The sequence below is a fragment of the Vulpes vulpes genome, chromosome 4, assembly GCF_048418805.1.
Source record: "Vulpes vulpes isolate BD-2025 chromosome 4, VulVul3, whole genome shotgun sequence".
NCBI classification, from domain to species: domain Eukaryota; kingdom Metazoa; phylum Chordata; class Mammalia; order Carnivora; family Canidae; genus Vulpes; species Vulpes vulpes.
In genome coordinates, this window is record NC_132783.1 from 41,513,004 (window position 1) to 41,535,883 (window position 22,880).

At 37.2% G+C, this 22,880-nt stretch overlaps 1 protein-coding gene across 1 annotated transcript in view; it reads left to right on the forward strand.

The window, feature by feature from the left end:
• The window catches only part of MANBA (mannosidase beta), a 115,166-nt gene that overhangs the window by 89,664 nt on the left and 2,622 nt on the right, over positions 1-22,880 (forward strand). The window contains exons 13-16 of the mRNA XM_025983820.2: positions 5,387-5,551; positions 15,407-15,551; positions 19,274-19,416; positions 20,325-20,582. Coding sequence (XP_025839605.2) covers positions 5,387-5,551; positions 15,407-15,551; positions 19,274-19,416; positions 20,325-20,582 — 711 coding nt within the window. The remainder of the gene's footprint in view (positions 1-5,386; positions 5,552-15,406; positions 15,552-19,273; positions 19,417-20,324; positions 20,583-22,880) is intronic.

Consider the following 22,880-nt stretch of genomic DNA (forward strand, 5'->3'; position numbering starts at 1 on the left):
TTAAGAAACAAAACAGATGAACATAGGGGGTGGGAAGTAAAAACAAAAGAAGAAAAATAGAGAGGGAGGCAAACCATTAGGGACTCTTAACTATACGGAACAAACTGAGAGTTGCTGGAGAGGAGGTGGGTGGGTGGGGATGGGGTAACTGGGTGATGGACATTAAGGAGGGCACTTGATGCAATGAGCAGTGGCAACTTGATGCAATGAGCAGTGGCAACTGATGAATCCTAAATTCTATCCTTGAAACTAGTAATATACTATATGTTAAGTAAACTGAATTTAAATAAAAAGTTTTTAAAAGAGTTATATGTATATGAGCATGTATGTATGTATGTATATATTCTGGATATATTTTTTATCAGATATATGATTTGTAAATATTTTCTCCTAATTTGTAGGTTTTCTTTTTACTTAATTGGTAATATCATTTAAAGCACAACAGTTTTAAATTTTGATGAAGTCCTTATCAATCTTCTCTTTTATCTCTTGTGCTTTTATTATTGCATCTAAGAAACCATTTTCTAACCTAAGATCACAAAACTTTACTCCTATGTTGTCTTCTAGTTTTAGCTCTTACATTTAGATCTGTAATCTATTTTGAGTTAATTATTTTATAAAGTGTGAGGTGTTCAGGTTCGTTTTTTTGCATGTGGATATCTAATTACCCAAACATCATTTATTGAAAACATTATTCTCTCCCCCCATTGATTCTCTTTACCCCTTTGTAAAAATAAATTAATGATAAATGTTAAGGTTTATTTTTGGATTCTCAATTTGTTTCCATTGATCTGCCTATCTATTTTATGCCAGTATGCACTGTCCTCTTTATTTATAGCTTTGTAGTAAGTTTCAAAAGCAGGAAGTGTGACTCCACCAACTTTGTTCTTCTTTTCAAGGTTGTTTTGACTCTTCTGGGTGCCTTCCATTTATGTATCAGTTTTAGAATCACCTTGCCAGTTTCTGCAAAAAAGTACACTGGAATTTTGATAGGGATTGTGTTGAATCAGTTTGCAAAGTATTGCCATCTTAACAATATGAAGTCTTCTGATCCATGAACATTTGATGTCTTCTTTCAATATTTTGTAGTTTCAGTATACAAAGTTTATACTTTAAATTTATTCCTAAGCAGTTTATTCTTTTTGTAAATGGAATTTTTTTTTTTTTTTTACTTATTTTCACCTTGTTCATTACTTGTATGTAAAGAGACGGTTGATTTTGTAGAATGAACATATATTCTGCAGCCTTGCAGAACTTATTTATTAACTTTAATAGTTTTTGTGGGGCAGCCCAGATGGCTCCGTGGTTTAGTGCCGCCTTTGGCCCAGGGCATGATCCTGGAGACCCAGATCAAGTCCCACGTCCAGCTCCCTGCATGGAGCCTGCTTCTCCCTCTGCCTTTGTCTCTGCCTCTCTCTCTCTCTTTCTCTCTCTGTGTCTCTCATGAATAAACAAAATCTTAAAAAAATAGTTTTTGTGAATCCCTTATGGTTTTCTATATTTAAGAGCATGTCATCTGCAGACGGAATTAGTTCTACTTCTTTCTTTTCAATATGGATTCTTTTTATTAACTTTTCTTGGCTAATTGCCCTGGCTAGAACCTCCAGTACAATGTAGGATAGAAATGGTGAGAACAGACATCTTCATCTCATTGCTTTTCTTAGGGAGGAAGCTTTTAGCCTTTTCCTGTTTAGTAAGAAGTTAACCATAGGTTTTTCATAAATGCCTTTTATCAGGTTGAGGAAGTTCCCTTTTATTCCTAGTTGGCTGAGTGGTTGTATCATAAAAGGAAATTGAATTTTGTCAAATGCTTTCTTTCTTCATCTATTGTAATAATCAGGTACCTGGGGGTGCCTGAGTGGCTCACTCAGTTAAGTATCCAACTCTTGATTTCAGCTCAGGTCATAGTCTCAGGGTCATGGATCAAGCCCCACACTGGGCTTTGCACTCAACACAGAGTCTGCTTGAGTCTTTCTCTTTTCTCCCCCTCCCAATCCCCCAACTCATATGCATGCACACGTGCACACTCTCTCTCTCAAAATAAATGGTCTTTTAAAAAGTTATAAAAAATAATCAAATACCTGTAGCTTTTGTTTCGCCCTCCCTTATTACTCATGTAACCACAAAAAATTTTAAGACAGTTTCAAAATCTTCCTCAATTTTACCACTTGAACCAAACTATATTTGCTTCCACACAATGAAGTTATGTTGTATTTTTAGCTTTAAAAAATAATGTCAAAACCTTAGCTCTACCCCCTTGTTTTTTTTATTACTCCCATATTATGGGGTGGATTTTTTTAGGAATACTATTGTTTCAAAATGAAGGAGATGGAGTTGAGCATCCTGACCCAGGTAGGAATAGGCATTAGAATGGGAAAGAAGGACTGAAAGAAGCAAAATCATTTACTGAGCAGACACTCTTTACCAGAGACCCATTGTTCCACATAATAATAATCTCCACCACCACCCCCCCCCCCATCCCCTTAACTGAGGCCCAGGAGGAAATCAAGGTACTAGAGTGAGAGTTCTGTCATTATCCCCAGGTAGCAAGTAGCATATCTGTATTCAAATGTTATTTCATACCAGAGCTGAACTATTTTTTTCATACATTTCAGGAGGTGCTATACATTTCAGTGAGTGCTATAAATTGCTAAACCTTTTTCTTAAATCTATTAGCCTTTCTGTTTACCTTCTGACAATAATGCAGTTTTTGGGAAATGCCTGATTATGTTCAAAGATACTAAACACTATGTTTTAAAATAGGAAAGGAGAAACTAAGTTCTGTAAATTCTGTTTATTATGAGCTCTTGATTTAACGATTACCTCTTTTTTGAGCTACATTGCTTAGTTGAAGATTTGAATTAGGTAATTGGGAAATAAAAGAAGCCAAAAGAATAACTTTACATAAAACTTGAATTTTTAGTTAGAGGTTTTTTTCATGTATCTAACAAAAATATTAAAATGTCCCTTACTAGTTTGGTATATATTATTTCTTTGTAAAAATAATAATATTTTCAATAGTCCATTATCAGTATTGCACAATGATTAAAAGCTTGGGCTCTGGAATAAACAGATCTAGATTTGAATACTAGAACTGTCATATACTAGCTATATTGCCTTGGAACAATTAATTTTTTTTAAAAATTTTAGTGTCCTTATCTATAAATTGGGTTTAGTAGTAGTAAAATACCGTTGGGGTGGGAAGGGAGAGAGAGAGAGAAAAGAGAGGAAGAGAGAAGGGAGAAAGAATGTGTGTGTGTCTATATGCAGATATGCATGTGTACATGCGATCACGTGTAAAGATTAAGTTAATTTACACATGAAGCACTTAGTACAGTTCTTGACACATAGCGACAACCCTTAAAATGTAAGGTGTTATTATTGTCAATAAAGTCCATTCTAGGAGGATTTGTATGAAGTTTTTTTTTTTTTTAAGATTTTATTTATTTATTCATGAGAGACACAGAGAGACAGAGAGAGAGGTAGAGGGAGAAGCAGGCTCCATGCAGGGAGCCTGATGTGGTACTCGATCCTGGGACTCCAGGATCACTCCTTGAGCTGCAGGCAGATGCTTTAACCGCTGAGCCACCCAGGTGTCCCTGTATAAAGGTTTTATTTTCTTCAAAGGCATCTAGGTTTAAAGAACTAGAGGCTGGAGCTAGACTGTGCCAACTAACTTAAGTTCTTGCACAAATTACTGAACCTTTCTGTGCCTCATATCTAAAATAGAGTGATGATAATACCAACTTGTAGAGTTGTCATGAGGATTAAGTAAGTAATATTCTTAAAACAATTAGAGCCTTATCTGGCACTTTCTAATTCCTTCTGATAACATCGTTACAGCTGAAAATTATAAGACTCTCAAACCATGGCTATCAGAAATTAAAAGCTTTCCACATAACAGAAGATCAGGTTACCAGTTATAGGATACATTCATATCATTACCAATCAGGGCTGAGAAGCCTGAAGATGTGTTTCAGGCTTTAAAAAGGAAGAAGCATTGAAAGAAGGGAAGCATTGAAAGAAGTAAAGGTGTGTACATCTCAAATGTGTACAAGATGACTGTAAATACTAATACCTCTTTTAAATAAGTAACTGTAGTAATTAGTGTTCTCTGGTGGTAACAGTTTTGGAAAACATATATAATTTGGAAAAACTTCCACAGTGAACATGGCTAATGTACACTACTTATATTTTAGTATAAATAAATTCCTAAAGAATAAATTTTTCCTTTAGAAGTGATGGGTCTGGGCATTTCATGTTTTTTTTTTTTAAGATTTTATTTATTTATTAATGAGAGACCCAGAGAGAGAGAGAGAGAGAGAGGCAGAGACAGGCAGAGGGAGAAGGAGGCTCCATGCAGGGAGCCTGACGTGGTACTTGATCCTGTGTTTCCAGGATCACGCCCTGGGCCGAAGGCAGGTGCTAAACTGCTGAGCCACCCAGGGATCCCTCATTTCATGTTTATAGGGAATTAGAAGTCATATTTTATGAACAAAGATTAATATTTTTAATTTCCAGGGATTTTTGAGAGTGGGATAGACTGTTTTTCAAAGTCTTTGTGTAATCTGAATTAAACTGATGTTTTCAGGTGTAGGCAGCAGTTGTCTTATATCTTTTTCAGATGCTAACAGGACATTAAATCATAGGCCTAGAAGCCAGAATCATTGTTTATTTTTCTGTAAAAGGTATACTGCTAACATATGCATGGTATTTGTTTTTATTTCTTAGTTTGATTTGATGATCACTTCGTAAAGAGATGACTGAGTGTATAAATTGTGCCTGGCTTTAAAAAAAAAAAAGATTTATTATTAGGGGAAAAGAGTATCATTGTTTGGTTTGTGTCTTCAACTATTTCAAAATTAAACATGTGTATATGTCAAATATATTTAGTAGTAATTGAGAAACAAATGAACAAGTGCTAAAGCGTTTACTGTCTTAATAGTCATATTTTATTCTTGTCAAAGAATTGACAGTTTTAACAGAATACTGATTTCAGTCCATTATTCATTTTTGACAGTTTATTCATTTGAATAGATAAAATAACATTTAAAAATAAACATGATGAATGTTCTAAAAATAGGAATAGTGCTTTGATAGGACAAGACTTTTGATATGAATGCCAAAATGTAACTTTCTAGGCTTGAGTAAGGGAAAGTATAGGTGCCAAATCCTAGTTTTGTGATTCAGTTTTGCACAGGGCTACTCTTTCACCAATAACAAGTATGATGGCAAAAACATCTACCATCTGTGAAATTAGAGTTGCAGAATAAACCTTGAGCTCTTTTCCAGTATGCAGAGCACTTTTTGAGTTTGTTAGAAGTGTGTGGAAAAATAGTTTCACTCCTAACTTCTCAATTTGTACCTCTTATTCTTCACTCGAAAGGTTTCATCTAAGGAGGACTGGTCTTACAACAGCAAATTTTCACTTCATCGACAACATCACGCAGGTGGTAATGATGAAATACTACTTCAGATTGGATTTCATTTCAAACTCCCGGAAAGCACAGATCCATTACAGACATTCAAAGATACCATTTACCTTACTCAGGTAGGCATTTTCATTCTGGAGTTCAACAGGTTCCTGCAATTAACATAAGGAATCATGTAGATTTTGTAAAAGCCTTATGTGGTGAAAAAATATTCAGGTTTTTATTTCAGTGATTGAGGAATTTATCTTCTTCAAAATAGATAAATGATGACATGTAATACTTGTAACAGTTAATTTTTGGTATTTGTCTCTCTTACAAAGAACAAACAGCTCACAAAGTTCTACAACAAATTGTGCATTAAAATGTTCCCTAACTCAAGATCACTATAAAGTGTTAGTAATTAAAACAATAGCTTTCCCCAAAGATAAAATGGAACAATGGAACACAATAGAGTCCAGAAACAGACTCACGTATAATATAATCACTTGATTGACGGCCATGATGTCACTGCAATCCTGTGGAAAGGATAGTTTTATCAATAGACAGTACTGTATCAAGTGGGTATCATTATAGGAAAATAAATGAACTTTGACTCCATACACAAAAATTAATTTGATCAGTGATCAAAGGATTAACTGTGGAAAGTAACATATTTTTGTGGCCTTGGCAAAGATATCTTAAACAGGACATAAACTATGAAAAAAAAAAAGATAAATTGGACTTCATTAAGATTATGGACTTTTATAAATTAAGATACCATTAAGAGAGAGAAAAGACAAGCCACAGGTTGGGCAATAGTATCTGTAACATATATATCTGATAAAAGATTTGTATTCAGAATAAATAATTTCTGTAAAGTAATAAAAGGATATAACCTACTAAAAAATGGACAAAACCCTTGAACAGTCACTTAACCAGAGAAGATATCCAGAGGTCAGTAAATATGTGAAAATGTGTTCAATTTCATTCTCCATGAAGGGAATGCAAATGAAAATCAGGATAGGATACTCCCACACACAAGGTACACAGTGTCATTTTAGCACAATGGCTAAAATTAAATAGATTGACAATGCCAACTGTTGGTGAGGATGTGCGACAGCTGGAACTTTTAGACATTGTTAGTAGGAATAGAAATTTATTTAACCACTTTGGAAAATTTTATGACAGTTTCTATCCAAGCTAAACATTCGCTTCCTCTTTGAATCAGCATTTCTACTCCTAGCTATGTACCCAAGAAAAATGAGTACATATGTCTGCCAACAAACATCTAAAATAATGTTCACAACAGCTTTATTCATAATAGCTCCGAATTGGAAAGAGCCTAGATGTTCTTTAACAGAAGGATTTTTAAACTATGGTGTATTTATGTGATAGAATATTCCATAGCAATACAAAAGAATGAACTGCTGATATCAGCATCACTTGGATGAACCTCACAAACATGTTGAGCAAAAGAAACATTGAAGTTTTAGTATAGACAAATGAATCAAAATGATGGAGAGCAAATTAGTGGCAACCATTCTTGTGGAGAGGATACTGAATTATGGCTAGAAAAGTGCATAAGGAAACTCTCTGGAGTGCTAAAAGAAAGCTTTATACCTTGATCTGGGTGCTGGTTACATGGGTGTATACATATGATAAAATTCATTGAGGCATACACTTAAGATCTCTATGCACCTTATGCACCTTATTGGATTATTTTTAAAACAACTCTATTGAGATATAATTGACATACCATAAAAGTCACTCATTTTAAATGTACAAATAAGTGACTCAGTATATTTATGGAGTCATGCAACCATGACCATAACCCAATTTTAGAACATTTCTTATATTCCCAAAAGATCCCTTGCTCCTATTTGCAGTTACTCCCCTTTCTCACCTTCAGCCCCAGGCAAACATTAATCTGCTTTTTTGTCTGTGTAGATTTTACTTTTCTCAACATTTTATATAACTAGACTTATATAATGTGTGATATTTTGCATCTGGCTTCTTTCACCTAGCATAACGTTTTTGAAGTTCTTCCATGTTATAGCATGTACCAGTACTTCATTCCTCTTTCTTGCTAAATAGTACTCTGTTGTAATGGATATACAATATTTTATATATCCATTCATCTGTTGGTAGACATTTGGATTATTACCGATTTTTGACTATTATGAATAATACTGCTATGAATATAAGCATACAAATCTTTGTGCACATATTTTCATTTCCTTTGAGTTGAAATACATTACTGAAATTATTGAGTTATATGACAAATTTATGTTTAACTTTGTAAGAAATCATCAAACTGAATTTTAGGTAATCTTTTCTTCTTAATGTTTCCATTTACTCTTTTTATTTGCCAATTTTATTTTATGAACCTGTGAACTACGTACATACCTAAGACTATATTAAAGTTGGGGCATCTGGGTGGCTCTCAGTGGTTGAGTGTCTTCCTTAGGCTCAGGGCATGATCCTGGAATCCTGGGATCAAGTCCCGCATTGAGCTCCCCACAGGAAGCCTGCTTCTCCTTCTGCCTGTGTCTCGGCCTCTCTCTCTATGTGCCTCTCATGAATAAATAGATAAAATCTTAAAAAAAAAAAAGAGTATATTATAGTCACTTCTTATTTATCTGATGTTTTTTTCCATACTTATTTCAAGTTCGGAGAGAGAAGGCAGGAGCCTAATCCCAATCATATGAGTTGATCTGAAGTAGATTAGAAGTTTTTGTTAAACATGATCACATTTTAATTTTTGCATCTTAGCACCTAAAAATATGCCAATTTTTATCTAAACTCATGCCTACTCTCATCAGTTTTCTCCTATATAAAAACATTAAAATTCTGGATGGAAGCTGAAGCAGAAAACTGTAAGCCAAAAGAATACTCTTTTTTAGAAGGTGATAAACTGATTAAAAAAATTTTAATGTTTTAACCATAAGCTTATCAGTTAGGGAAGTTTTGCCAGTGTGGTGTAATTTATGAACTTACCTCAGAGAACACAAGCTAAAAGATAAAGTTGATATCTGTCCCTTTTAAAGTGTTGAATTCATTATTATTAGCTTTTCATAACCAATATTCTGTAAAAGTGTCTCAGTTTTGAGACATGAAATAGGCTGATCCTTATTCGTGTGTGCACACACGGGAACCTTTTCAGTTGTTGTTTTTCATGCTGGCTGTCCTTCTCCCAGCTGTTCATTTTATTACTGTTACTTTATTCTGTTTCCTCAAAAACACATTCAGAGAACTGACAAAAATAATTGTTCTTTCTGAACTCATTAGCATTAGTGGTACACAGGAGCTGGGTGTACAAGTGGAATTATTTGTTGCTGGTTTTTGTTAGGGAAGGCTTTCATCTGATAATTTAGCACTGGTGTCTTATAGGCATTGGCTTGGAATTGGGTTTGTGTTAGTTCTACTTTAGAACTTTCTGATATACTTACCAGATGGGATCTGAGGTGGAAAAAAATCAGAATTATGATTTTTTGTTTTGTTTTTAGTGTTGAATTTTCTTGACTGAAATATAGACAGGATATGTTAGAATAAAACATTCTTTTTCCCCTTACTATTGTGATTTTAGAACAATCATCTTTGACATGTGCATTAGAAAGAAAAACCTTTCTTTGGTCCGTTTTTTCTGTTCCTGCTTCTACCTTCTCTTCTTTTTCTCATTGTCTGTCATACTATTCTAAAGAACAGAGTAACTGCTTGTATACCACATTTTAAGATGTTCTATAAAGCAATTTTTTCACCTTTCAGAAAAATCTTAGCTGAGAAAGCTTTGTAGTAAGTTTCTTCACATTTAGATCTTTTCCTATCTTTTCCTTATCTTGTAATAGCAAAAGCATACTCAGTTTGTACTTCTTTAATTCTTCTAATATTCCAAAATAATCTTGCTTCACCTTTCATTCTCCTACCTTATCCTGTTATATTATATTCCAAATAGCCTACTTACCTAGGCCCACTCTCTTAAGCTATGTTGCACAGGCCTCACTGCTTAGTTTGAAGACTGTCTATACTAACACATCTAAACTGTTAGTCAACTTCAGTCTGTCAGTATGGCGTCTTACCAGCCACTGAGAGAGGAAGCTGGGTTATTGACAGTTCTTACTAACCCCTTAGCTTATAGCTCCCTCTAGTGCCTTCATTTATTCTTCACATATTTGTTAATATAATGAGGGCTAGATGCTTGGGAATGTCTTTAAGAGATTCATATTCTTTAGGGATCTATTTTGTGTTCCTGTGTTGCATGTAACTTGATCATAAGAACAACAAAAAAAGTTATACTGTGTTATAGGCTATATATCGATGATACTTGCTACCTTGGGACAGTTATTTCTTTGATAAGCAGCACTGAGATTTGATAGAAGATCCAAGCTATGCTGAGCTTTTAAGATGGATGGAGTGAGTAAAGGAGGGGAATGATTAATAGAGTACATTATATACTAACATATTTATATGCAACATGTAATTTAGCAGTCAAACAATCAATATTCTTTGTGTGTCTAGTAAATGCCTGGCCCTGGGCCATGAGATGCATTACATATCTTCTCACATAATTCTAACAATATCTCCAAACATCTATATTTTTGTTTTAATTTTATATTTAAACAAGCTCAGAAAGGTTAAGTATTTTGCCCAAGTTCTCAGGCAATGAACGGAGCAAGTTTCTGCCTTTTAAACTACAATATTATATCCTTTCACAGTTGAGATAAGGGAAGTTCTATAACTACTGAGGTGATTGGTTGGACTATAACATCAATTTTCAGTATTTAAGTAAAGCTGACATCAGAAATTTGGCACATTAAAAAAGGCCTTATGGGAACAATAGAGAAATCAACAAAACCAAGAAGTTAGTTCCTTAAAATGATCAGCAAAATTGAAAAAACTGTAGCTTGACTGGCCAAGAAAAAAAGAGAGAAGATTCCAATTATGAAATGAGGAACGAAAAAGGGAACACTACTATTGACCTTAAAGAAAAAAAAGATGATTAGAGAATACTGTAAATAATTGTATAACTGAAGTCATTTAATCTGGATGAGATGGCAAATTCATAGAAAGACACAATGAAAACTGACTCAAGAAGAAATAGAAAATCTAAGTAGGTCTATGACCACTAAACAGACTGATTAGTAATAAAAAATTGTCCTCTACAAAGATGACTTCACTAATGAGTTCTAAAAAAAATGTTTAAAGAAGAATTAACACCATCTTTCACAAATTCTTCCCAAAAACCAGAAGGGAAAACATTTCATAACTCATTCTGTGAAACCATTTTTATTCTGTTGCTAAAACCAGACAAAGACATATATATAAGAAAAGCAAACAAGAGACTAATATCTTTTATGAATATAGACAGAAAGAAATCTTCAACAAAATACTAACAATCTAAATCCAGCAGCATATAAAAAGGTTTATAATCTATAATCAAGTGGGATTTATCCCAGAATGTAAGATTGGTTCAACATATGAAAGTAAATCAATGTAATATGCCATATTAATAAAGGAAAAATAGCTACATGATTATTTCAATAGATGAAGAAAAATCATTAGACAAAACACCCTTTTGTGACCAAAAAAAAAAAAAAAAAAAAACCACACACACACACACACACACAACTTTTTAACAAGTTAGGACAAGAAGGGATTTCCTCAACCTGAGAAGAGCACCTATGAAGAACCTACAGCTAATATATTATAGTGAAAAATTTTTCCCTAAGATCAGGAACAAGACAAGGATGCCTGCTCTTGCCACTTCTATTCAAGAGTGTACTGGAGATTCTAGTCAAAACAGTTAGGCAAGGAAATCAAATAAAAGTCATCCAAATTGGAAAGGAAGAAGTAACACTATCTCTGTCTGCAGATGACATAATTTTATATAGAAAAGCTTTAAAAATCCACCTAAAATACCTATGAGAACTAATAAGTTAATTCAGCAACTTTGCACGATATAAGATCAATTTACAAATATCAGCTGTATTCTAAGCATCTAAGCATGAACAATTTGAAAATGAAATTAAATAATTACATTTACAATAGTATCAAAAAGAGTAAAATATTTTTTAATGTTTTTAACCAAAGAGATGCAGGACTTGCACTGTGAAAATTACAAAACATTATTGAGAGAAATTAAAGAAATGGAAAGGCATGGATTGGAAGACTTAAGATTATTAAGATGGCAAGGCTCCCCAAATTGATCCAAGATTCAACATAATCCCTATCAAAATTCCTGCTACCATTTTCAGAGAAATGGGAAAATGATCCTAAAATTCATATGGAAATGCAAGAATAGTTAAAATATTCCAGAATAGTTAAAATATCTGGAAAAAACAAATTTGGAAGAGCCAGACATCCTACTTTCAAAACTTAACTACAAAGCTACAGCAATTAAGATAGTGTGGTATTGACCTAAGGCCAGACATTAGATTGATTGAATAGAATTGAGAGTCCAGAAATAAACACCTAAGTCTATGGTCAACAAATTTTCTACAAGGGTTCCAAAACAATGAAAGGATAAAAAGAAATAGTGTTTTGGACAAATGATGCCAGAACAAATGGATATCCACATGTAAAAAAATTAATTTGGACCTCTACCTCACACGATATATAAGAATTCACTTAAAATGGATCAAAGATCTAAATGTAAGTGCAAAGTCATAAAATGTCCAGAATAGGCAAATCCATAGAGTCAGAAGAAAGTAAATGAGTGGTTTCCAGATGCAGAGGAGAGGGGAGAATGAGAAGTTGCTATTAACCAGTATAGTACAGTGTTTCCTTATGGGGTGATAACATTCTGGAATTAGGTAGTGATGAAAATGCACAATCTGTGATTTTACTAAAAACCAATGAATTGGAAGCTACAAGGGTGAACTGTATATTATGAATTGTGTCAATTTGAAACATGGCTTCGTTGGAAGATTCTTATTGTCAGGATAATTTTTATATTCTTTAAATATAAATTACATTCTGTCAGGAGGGCTTCCAAGGGTAAAGGGTGTGATTCTAGGGAGTGTAGCCCACCTACAGCTCTGTCATTCTGGAGGACAGGGATAATGGGTTTTTGTAAATAGCTAGCAATCTCCATCCCAGTGGCAAAGCTGGAATTGGAACCTAGGTCTTGGTGTCCTGGTCCAATTTCTTTTTACCCTACCATCTGTTTCTCCAAGGAGACTGATTTCATAAGTGTAATCAAGCAAGCTGCTGAAAATAGACTTTTTTGAAACTAAAATAAGATTTGTCTGCTAAGAGTGGGACTGAGTAGCCTAGGAAATGACTAAGCATTTATTCTTCTTATATGTAAAGATTGTCCTCTTTAGGGAAGGTTGCATGGTGTATAAATACAGGTAAATTTTTAAAGGGAAAGAGGCAGTACCAGAAATTTTCCAGGGAAGTGGGATTGTACAACATCCCTTTAAGAAGGATAGTGGGCAATGGCCTTCTGTATTTTTATGAACAAAAGTGTCATTCATTACCCTCAACTGGCACCTACTGGTTTGGGTAAACCCAGATCCATGATATTGGCATGGCACCAACTGTCTGTGGAGTGTACTGCACTGTGCTAGAGCCCAGAGTGCTCAAGAGTCTTGATTATTCTCTTTCCCACCAAATTCAGATATGATAGGCCACTAGTTAGGACTTGCCTAGTGCCCTGTTCTTTCATTGCTAGCAAGGGGTAGGAATCCTGCATGCCTGTAAAAAAAATTAAGTGTAAAAATCCTAAAAGATTATTAATATTTACCTATTAAGGCAGAAAAGATAAATTACAGTGAGGAGGTTGTTAGGTATACAGAAATAAATATATCTTGCAAATAATTCTGAAAATTGAAATAGAGACTTAAAAATCAAATGTTTGTGGGGTCTAGGAAGGTAATTTAAATGGATAGGAGTATGATTATTGGGAACTGTGACAAAATGGAATATATAGGCCCTGGCTTAAGACATTAAACAACATTCAAACAAGAAACAAAAAAACACCCACATCCAAAAAACCAAAAACCAAAAACCACCCACCTTTGTGGACCAATTAAAATCTGTGTGAGGCAAAGGTCAGCTTAGAGACCACCAGTTTAGTTTAATAGCAGCCTCATGACTAGAACCTAGTATAGCAATATGCAGCAAGGAGTTTAACATTTGTCATATGTTCTTACCAAAAGAAACAACACAAGAACATAAAATGTTCTTAGCTCTTACACTGAAAGAAAAAACTGGAAACCATTCAAAAGCCCAATAATTGGAGAATGATGAATCACACTGTGGTATAACTTTATAACCATTTAAAGCACAGAGATGCTAGCTAGTGCCAGGGCATGGAAATGTACACATGTGAAAACTAAATGAGAATAAAATACTAAATGTATATGCTGCAAATATGTGTTCACAAAGGTTGGAAAGAATTTGGAGCAATGTAAATAATTTGATGCTGCTGAGATTTTTTTTTTTTCCCCTGAAAAAAAGCTTCAGTGAAGAAAAAGAAAAACACAGGTCACCTCTACCTCTATCCATAAAATATGTAGTTGTCCTCTGGATTAGATCTAACTAAGTGCAACCATGACTGTTTAATAGATTATGGGTTTGTCTTAGAAGTTTTTCATTTTTGCCTGAAATAGATAACTTAATTTCCTAGTCTGATATACACTGGAAGAGCTTGTTGACTTATGTAGAAGACAGGTAAAGAGTCATGTAAGTAAATGTAAACTTTAAACAGTAATAAGTGCTAAGAAGGAGAGGTGAGCAATGTTAGGAGTGTGGATAGCAGGGGAAAGAGGCCTAGCTGAGGAGTGATGGCTGTCCTCATAAAAGAGGAAAGAGAAAAAGAGGGCAGAAGCTGGCAGCCAGAGGGGACCCATGTGGTGAGCAGAGAATGCAGAAGAGCTGAAAGGCCAAGGTGGTCTGAGCATGGAGAGCCAGAAGCAATGGACTGGAGGCCAGTGAGATGCAGGGGTCAGACCTGGGAAGGTCTTGGTGGTGAGCTAGAGCCCTGCGTTGGGCTTTGTGCTCAGTGTGGAGTCTGCTTGAGAATCTGTCCCTCTGCTTCTCCCCCTGGCTCACACTCTCTAAAATAAAATAAAATCTTCACACACAAAAAAGTGTATGATAACAGCAGCAATGAAAGAATGAGTTTTCAATGATGTTGCCAATAATTAAGAGTCCTTCAAAAAAAAAAAAAAAAAGAGTCCTGCATGAACTTCTTTACTGCCTCTTCAATAGGAACTAAATTCACTTGTCTCATTGCTCCAATTTAACATCTGTTCTGCTATAATGGAGGAATTACATTCATAAGAATTTTTACGTTATCTAAAGTCATAAGAACAGTTGCTTGAATAAAAAAAAGGGGGGGTTAGGGATTGGACAGTATCACACGCATAATGTTACTTTCCCTGTAGAATTTTTTCTAATAAAACTTTTTTCCTTAGTAGCTATGAATACATTTTTAAAACCCATCACTATGAAAAAAATATTAGTGTTAGACTATATGTGTCATTTACTCTGGAATAAAAGTGTTTTCCATTATTGCCTACACTATCATTAGCAAGGTACCTTTTATACCGTCCTATTTCCTCCATCACCCAGTGTTACAATAAACGAAACACTAAGACTCCCAAACAAATCAGCCGTTGTAGACAACATTCTTGTTGTGCTGAGGGTCTAGTTCCAGTTCTAGTATAATAATGGTAGCTGTAACGCTAATCAGGTTCCCTAATTTATCCAACCTGCTTTAAAAAACACCCAAAGGGGGATCCCTAGGTGGCGCAGCGGTTTGGCGCCTGCCTTTGGCCCAGGGCGCGATCCTGGAGACCGGGGATCAAATCCCACATCGGGCTCCCGGTGCATGGAGCCTGCTTCTCCCTCTGCCTGTGTCTCTGCCTTTCTCTCTCTCTGTGACTATCATAAATAAAAAAAATAAAAAAAAAAACACCCAAAGTTTTCTCAGATCCAGACACTAAGGTCAAACCGTAACACCTGTGCTTCAATGTTTTCCCCTGAATCAGGTGATGCAGGCCCAGTGTGTCAAAGTAGAGACTGAATTCTATCGGCGCAGCCGCAGTGAGATAGTGCGTGGGCAAGGATACACCATGGGCGCCCTTTATTGGCAGCTGAATGACATCTGGCAGGCTCCTTCCTGGGCTTCTCTAGGTAAGTGTTGCAGCATTCTTTGTGTGCGTGTGAGAGAGAAAGCAATTCCCCTGCAGAGAGGCACTGAGAACGCTGGGAGCCTGAGGGGTCAGATTAATCCAAGCGGGGTTCACAGGGGTCCTCCTGCAGCCTGTGAACTGGGGCCCAGCCACCCCGCCCACCTGCCTGGTCTCCCCAGGAGCCTTAGAGGCAGCTTAGTTTGAGTTCTGGGCTGTGCAAAGTCATAAAAGCAGGCTAATGAAGAGGGTAGATTCATGTAGATCTCAGCCATGTGTCTTATTGCTGAACATTTCTAATTTAATTAGGAAGACTTTCCAGGCAAAAGAAGCATTCATTTAAGCCTCTCTTCCTCTATTTAGAAGAATTCAACCAAGTGGAAGGCTGGCCCAGCTGACTGTTAATATGTCCTTTCCCTTTAGGTCCATAAGGTCATCTTTATTTTTGCCCTGTTTATCTCTTGGGGGGGAAAGGTAGTGGAGTCAGAAATCTACGTAGGAAGGGTTATCAGTTGCAGCAGTTCATTTGGCAATAGGAAGATGACTGGCATGGTGCCTGCAGTGTGAATTATTCTATTGTAATATTTTTTTTAAATTAAGGAGTAATAATCTTTGACATTCACTAGCGGTGATTTGAAGCAAAGGTCAGTTAATGTTAACAAGAATTTTGACTCAAAAGTGAGGCAAAGACACAAAGTGAAAAAGCCCCTTTGCTGAGTGAGGCTCTCAAACTAGCTGTGGACACAAATCCAAAGGAGTCCGTTACCCGTGTGCTTGGGTCAGTGTGCCGAATCACCTCTTGCAGTAAATTGGAGTTTTGATCAAGTTTCTCTGACCAAACTCTTTGTTGACAGCAACCAGATGAAAGAATATTGAATGAGAATCGGGGGTAGACTGAGGGGAGTAGGCTTTCTGGGATGCTTAAAACTGGACAAAGAAATCATTCAGAAACACTGGACCCTAACCCTGCCATCGTGTATGTGGATGAGGTCGTGGAAGCCGAGTTTGGTTTGACAACTGGGAGAGCCCAGTCTTTGTAAATCTTTCCTTAAATGACTGTACTGAGATGATTTTAATGAATCCTTTAGAAAGGGTGAGTAAACCCAAGTATAGGAGTATGATGGCAGAGCAAGCATTCATTGTCTAAAGTCTCGCAGGACAGTGTCTCAGTGGAGAGGGTCACCATCTTCTTGTAGCTGTTACAGGAAACAGGTGCCAGGGAGAAGGTGTGACAAGGTATGTTATGTCTGCTCCTGCTCTGGGCAGCCGCATAGCCTCTGTTTGATTCTACTTCGTTGGTTCAATGAATCTGGTGCTTATAGTGTATGCAGGTGGGGTGGGGAAGGTATGTGTCACCTCTTCTCCTCTGAAATGGTGCTGCTTGGAATCTATAGATTCTTATATATTTCCTTTTAAAAATTAGTCTCATTTTTATTTAGAATTTTACAAATACAGAAATCCACCTGGACATTTTATTTTGCTTGGCTCATAAACTCGGACAGTTACAGAGCTAGTGGAAAAGCCAGAAATCACATAGCATTTTTAGAGCTGATTATGCAGGGTATTATATTGACATCTATACTTTGTCACTGATTAGTAACTAGTATGTGTATCAGTGAGACCTTGTGCTTCAATTGCTGTTCTCCTATATTCTATGTGTGGCCATGAAGCTGGAGCCGTGCATGTGAAATCTCTTCTCCTGTAATGGGTATCACACGTGAGTGTATATAAGTTACCTCAGGTCTGAGCCATCTTCCATTTATGGGAAAACTTTCCAAATACAGTTGATGCTTGAACAACATGAGATTGAACTGTGCAGGTCCACTAATATGCAGATTTTTAGGGTAAATATAGTACAGTACTGTAAATGCATTTTGTCTTCCTTCTGACTTTCATAATATTTTCTTTAGCTTGCTCTGTTGTAAGAATACAATATAGAATACATAGACAAAATATGTGTTAATTGACTATTTCTGTTATCTGTAAGGCTTGATCAACATTAAGATATTAGTAGTTAAGTTTTGGGGGAGTCAAAAGTTTCTTGTGGGTTTTTGACTGCACGGAGGTTGGTACCCCAATCCCATTTTCAAGGTCAGTTTTATAAGTTCTAGTTCATTTTATAGATCTAATATGAAAGGCCTCTCCAATAGTAAGGGTTGCAGTTGAAATTTTGGAAAGCCTGAAGAAATTGTTTCTATCTGAACTTCAAACCACATTTGTCCATCTCGACAGCTTGCACTGTGAATTCTGGACATGATACTCCCTCCACACCACACCTCCTCACCCCCTCACCCTCCTCCTCCTCCTCCTCCTCCCCCTCCTCCCCCCTACTATCTCTCTGGAAGTTGTTCCGTGATGCAGTACTTTGTGGGAAAGATCTTTTTGAAATAGAGGCATGTTAACATATTTTTTGGTTTGTGGGTTTAGCATACTAGACATGCCAGCAGGACACAGAATTCAGAGGTTCTTCAAAGCTTCTAATTGTATCTGAGCAACTGTCATTAATTGTCATCTCTTTGGATGTGCTCCTCCAGGCTGACTTGCCAATAGTATTTGTGACAATAGTTGTTTTATTTCACTCAGAGGCTTTTGTGCTCATGAAAAAGGAAGGAAAGTTTGAGTGCTAATTAATGCTTTCTGTTACTTTTTTAATTGTTTTATTTTTCCAAGTGTGTTTATTTTTTTCAGATGTACCATACAGTAATTAGACATTTCTATACAAGATGCTCACCATAAGTGTAGTTACCATCTATCACCATACAAAGTTATTATATTACTATGTTCTTTTCAACTTATTTTTTGTATTTTTAAAAGATTTATTTATTATTTCATTTTTAAAAAGATTTTTGTTTATTCATTCATGAGAGAGACAGAGAGAGAGAGAGAGAGAGAGAGAGAGAGAGAGAGGCAGAGACCTAGGCAGAGGGAGAACTAGGCTCCCTGTGGGGAGACCAGTCCAGGACTCGATCCCAGGATGCCAGGATTATGCCCTGAGACAAAGGCAGACACTCAACTACTGAGCCACCCAGGCATCCCTAAAAGACTTTATTTATCCGAGGAAGAGAGGGAGTGTGTGTGAACGGGGGGAAGGACAGTGAGACAGATAAAGAGAGAGAAAGGGGAGAATCTCCAGCAGACTCTGCACTGAGCTGAGACATGGGGCTTGATCTCACAACCCTGAGATCATGACCTGGGCTGAAGTCGAGACAGATGTTCAACCGACTGAGCCCCCTGGGCACCCCCTCCCTGTAACTCTTATAAATGAATACTTATAATATTATTTATACAATTGTTATATTTTCTTACAGTTACAAATATATGTAATACTTTTACTGCCCTGCAACTGACTTCCCTCTTCATCTACATGTAGTAGAGAAGTGTATTGGTATATTGAGCTCTTGGAAGCCAAATTATGCATGAGAAAGTGCTGCCTAGGAGTCAAGTCTGGGCTCAGAGTGCGGCCTGTGGCACATTTGATTTAACTGCTTGAGCCTCTCCTTCCTCTTTGCGAAATGGGTGTTAATGCTGACCTCACCCAGATGTGAGCGTGCCATGAGGTAATGTCCCAAATGCCCCCGAAGCCTCAGTGAACATGGGTTCCTGCTCCTGTTGACTCTCCCTGCTTGCTCAGTCCCTAGAATCATGACAAGTCAGACATAGCTGGCCCATGGGCAAGATGCCCCTGACCACTTGACCCTACCCATCTCTTAACTTGCCTATTTTTAGAGTACGGAGGAAAGTGGAAGATGCTTCATTACTTTGCTCGGCATTTCTTCGCCCCACTGTTGCCAGTGGGTTTTGAGGATCAAGACCTGTTTTTCATCTATGGTGTGTCAGACTTGGGCTCTGACTGTAAGGCGAAGCTCACTGTAAGTTGCTTGGAGGATTTTTCTCTCTAAGGCAGAGGGAGAGGTTTTTTTATTTATTTATTTTTATTCTGTAGTTATTTGGTTGTGTTTCTTTTGGGAAAAAGAAAAGATAAATTAATTTGTATTAAAGTATTTCTAGTGCCTGTGGCAGAAAACAGGCTGTCCTTGGACTCAGAATACTTGTATATTCGGGGTAAAACTCTACCATTAAAAAAAAATTAAAAATAAAGAAAACTCTGCCATTTATCCTCTGACCATAAGGTGTAATGCCTGGTGACTTGTTTTCCTCATCTGTGAATATCATATCTTCATTCATCATCCTAACTTAAAGGGTTTCAATGGGTAGTGAATAAAATAATGAGAGGAAAGCAAATGATGATAAACTGTAAAGTGCCACTAAGATATAAGGTTACATAATCACAAGAAGCTAGAAATACCCTAAACTTGACAGAAAGAAATCCTTAAAAAATGGTTTGTTAAAGTGAAAATCTGTAAAAGCATTCAGAATGTCTATGGAAAAAATACACCTGGATTTAAAATAATGCAAGGCAAGAAAAGAGGGTCGAAACTCAGAGAGTCTCAGGCTACAGTTCGGGGGACACTGCAAATAGGTCACGGTTATGGAATAAGGACAGTGCACCAGGTCCTGCGTCTTCCATGGATTACTTTATTTTATTCTCAAAACAGCCTGTGAAGTTAGTGCTGTTATTATTCTCATTTTACATGGAAGAAGGGAGCCTTTGAGAAGTTGAGTAACTTGGTCCATTACAAAACTAGTACTAAGTGGGGCTGGGGTTAAACCCACGGTTCAGTCTCTTAACTAGTTCTGCTCTTCTTTCACCTGTTATTCTCTTTTAAAAAAATAGTAACCAAGAATGTTTGCTTTTGCTCTGTCTTGTTTCTCCCAGGTGAGAATCCACACGTGGAGTTCCCTGGAGCCCTTGTGCTCCTCTGAGACGGAGTATTTTGTCATGAAAGCAGGGAAAGCTGTTCTCCTCTATGAGGAGTTTGTGCCTATATTGTTGGAGAATTGTGGGAATTGTACACGCCAGAGCTGTGTGGTTTCCTTTTACCTTTCAACTGACAGCCAACTTTCGAGCCCAACCAACTATCACTTCCTGTCCTCACTGAGTGAGACCGTGGGGCTCCACAAGGCGCACATCACTGTAAGTGGTTACATCACTGTAAGAACTGGTGGGCTTGGGGTCACAGTGGCCCCTGCCAAGCTGTCCTGCTCCTGGGGCAGGTACATGACATCCTGCATTTTGCAGGATTTTTCCTTGGTGCCGAGTTTACCTAGGACCTGGGGAATATTAGTCTCTTCCCTCTAGAAGCAAAGCCCAAATGACTTTTTTTCTAATTCAGTGTTTGTCAAAGTTTAGGGTTCCTGCCACTCTTGCTGTCCCTTGACCCCTGCACAGTGGGCTGGAGGAGAGCAGGAAGAGGCAGCAGGAGTCATCATCCTGGATTGCTCCTGCACCGCATTCCAGGCTTTGCTCTCCCTGCCCCCCGCCCCCCACCCTCGGGCTTTACTGCTTCATCCCTGAAGTATCATGTGCTGCGTTGACAAGTGACCAAATCTGTGCAGAGAGTGGAGCAGTGTGCTGCGTGCTGCGGCCAGGAAACCCCAGCAGAAGCACTCTGAGTTTTTAAGTATAGTCTATGAATTTTTTTAAAATTTCCCTCTACTCTCTTTGACTTATGGCTTCAAAGTAGCTTAATCACCAAACCTATAATTGCCAAGAAAAAAAATGGGATGACCAGGGTGTGTTGTTACAAACATAGTGCGGCTGGAGAATTTGCAATCTGTCTAGTTGATTGAAAACCTTTCCTATCCTTTCCGTATACATGGTGATTGAATGTATTCTCTAGAAAGTTCTATTCTCTATTTTTAGTGAAGGTTAAATTTGTTTTATACCTGAACTTCACTGAGAATGCTTAAGTGAGAGAGGTTTTTTTTGGCATTGACTTAGAAATAATCATATTAAAACTCAGTTCTTGAAATGAAAACATATCTCTCTAATTAATAGTAAAGTATTCACAGACTGAGATGTAAGTCATTTGTAACAACTGATGGGTAACAGCTATGAAGGGAATGTCATACATTTACACAGCTTCTTTCCAGAAAAACAAGAACAACGAAACCAAAAAAGTGTATATAGCAGCAGATAAATTTAGGTAGATTTAGGATTTTAAAATATTTTTCTGTTTCCTAAATCAGACCTCATTACCTTGGGGCAAATAAGTGTGGGAGAGAAGTGGGGCTTGTTCCTTCCTCCTACCTCATTTGGATTTCAATGAGACTTGCCCTTCCTAAAGTGATATAATAATAGTGATAATAGTTCACATTTATTGCAGGCTTAACATAGGCCAGGCACTTAGGTGTGCTATCCCCTGTAGGATGCCAGGAAGTTGTTTACCATATCTCCCTGAAGCCAGGGTACAAGCTTGAGCCCAGGCTCTGCAGTCATATATAGATAGGAGACTTCAGGTCCGAAGAAGGCAGTAAGAGGAACCAGGCACCAGTGTCCCTTCTGGCTTTGACCTTGAGCAACAGTAGCTGAGGTCTCCCTGGCAGCCTGGCAGGCTGGATGTGAATTGCACACCTGTGACTGCTTTAGGGTCTTCACTGAACAGCTGGGCAGCATGATTTGGGAGTTTAACATCTAGCTTCAGACCCGAATCTCTGAAACTCCGAGAGATACCTAATAATACATCTTGTTAAATTCTTTTCCTGTTTCCTCCAATGTACAGTTTCTTGTGTATGACTCAGAATCTTGCATGAGGTGTAAGGCCAGAATTACATAGAGTAGAAGTTGCGCCTTGAAATTTGTTATGCCACACATCGCGTCCAACATCAGACCTATGGTGTGGCATGCCTGCACGTTAGAGGGTTCACGTTTCATGTCAAAGGCACAGCTTTAAATACCAGATCACTCTCAGCTGCATGCTCACACTGAGAGAACCTGACAACCCCTACCCTCTGGGGCACAGCCCAACCTTTAGCATGTGCTAATTGGCTAGCTAATGACAGGGTTTAAATTGCACTTTCCTTTGCTGATGTGGTATGGGATTCACACGCGTTAGAAGTGCTAACAATGTGATTTTATGGTGCTATGCAATCAAAGAGAGAAAGCTCTAACAGTAGAGCTTTTGTAAATGCCTGGCAGGTGGCTGTCTAGATTGCTGGATCTTTCCAGAAGATAAGCTCCATGGTTGTGCTCCACAGCTAGCTCCACATTATACCCTGAGAAAGTCATTGAAACTTCCCAGCGCTTAGGCCAAAATGTTCCTGTCTTGATCCCCTGAGAAAAACTCTAACAGATAACAAAGCTTTGAGTGTCTCGTGAAATATTCTCCTTAATAATTGGAGGCTACATATTTCTACACGTGGTTGGAGATTACAATTTGGTAATTTCCCACAGCCTTAAATAAATTTCCATGTAATCTTTAGTATCTGACAC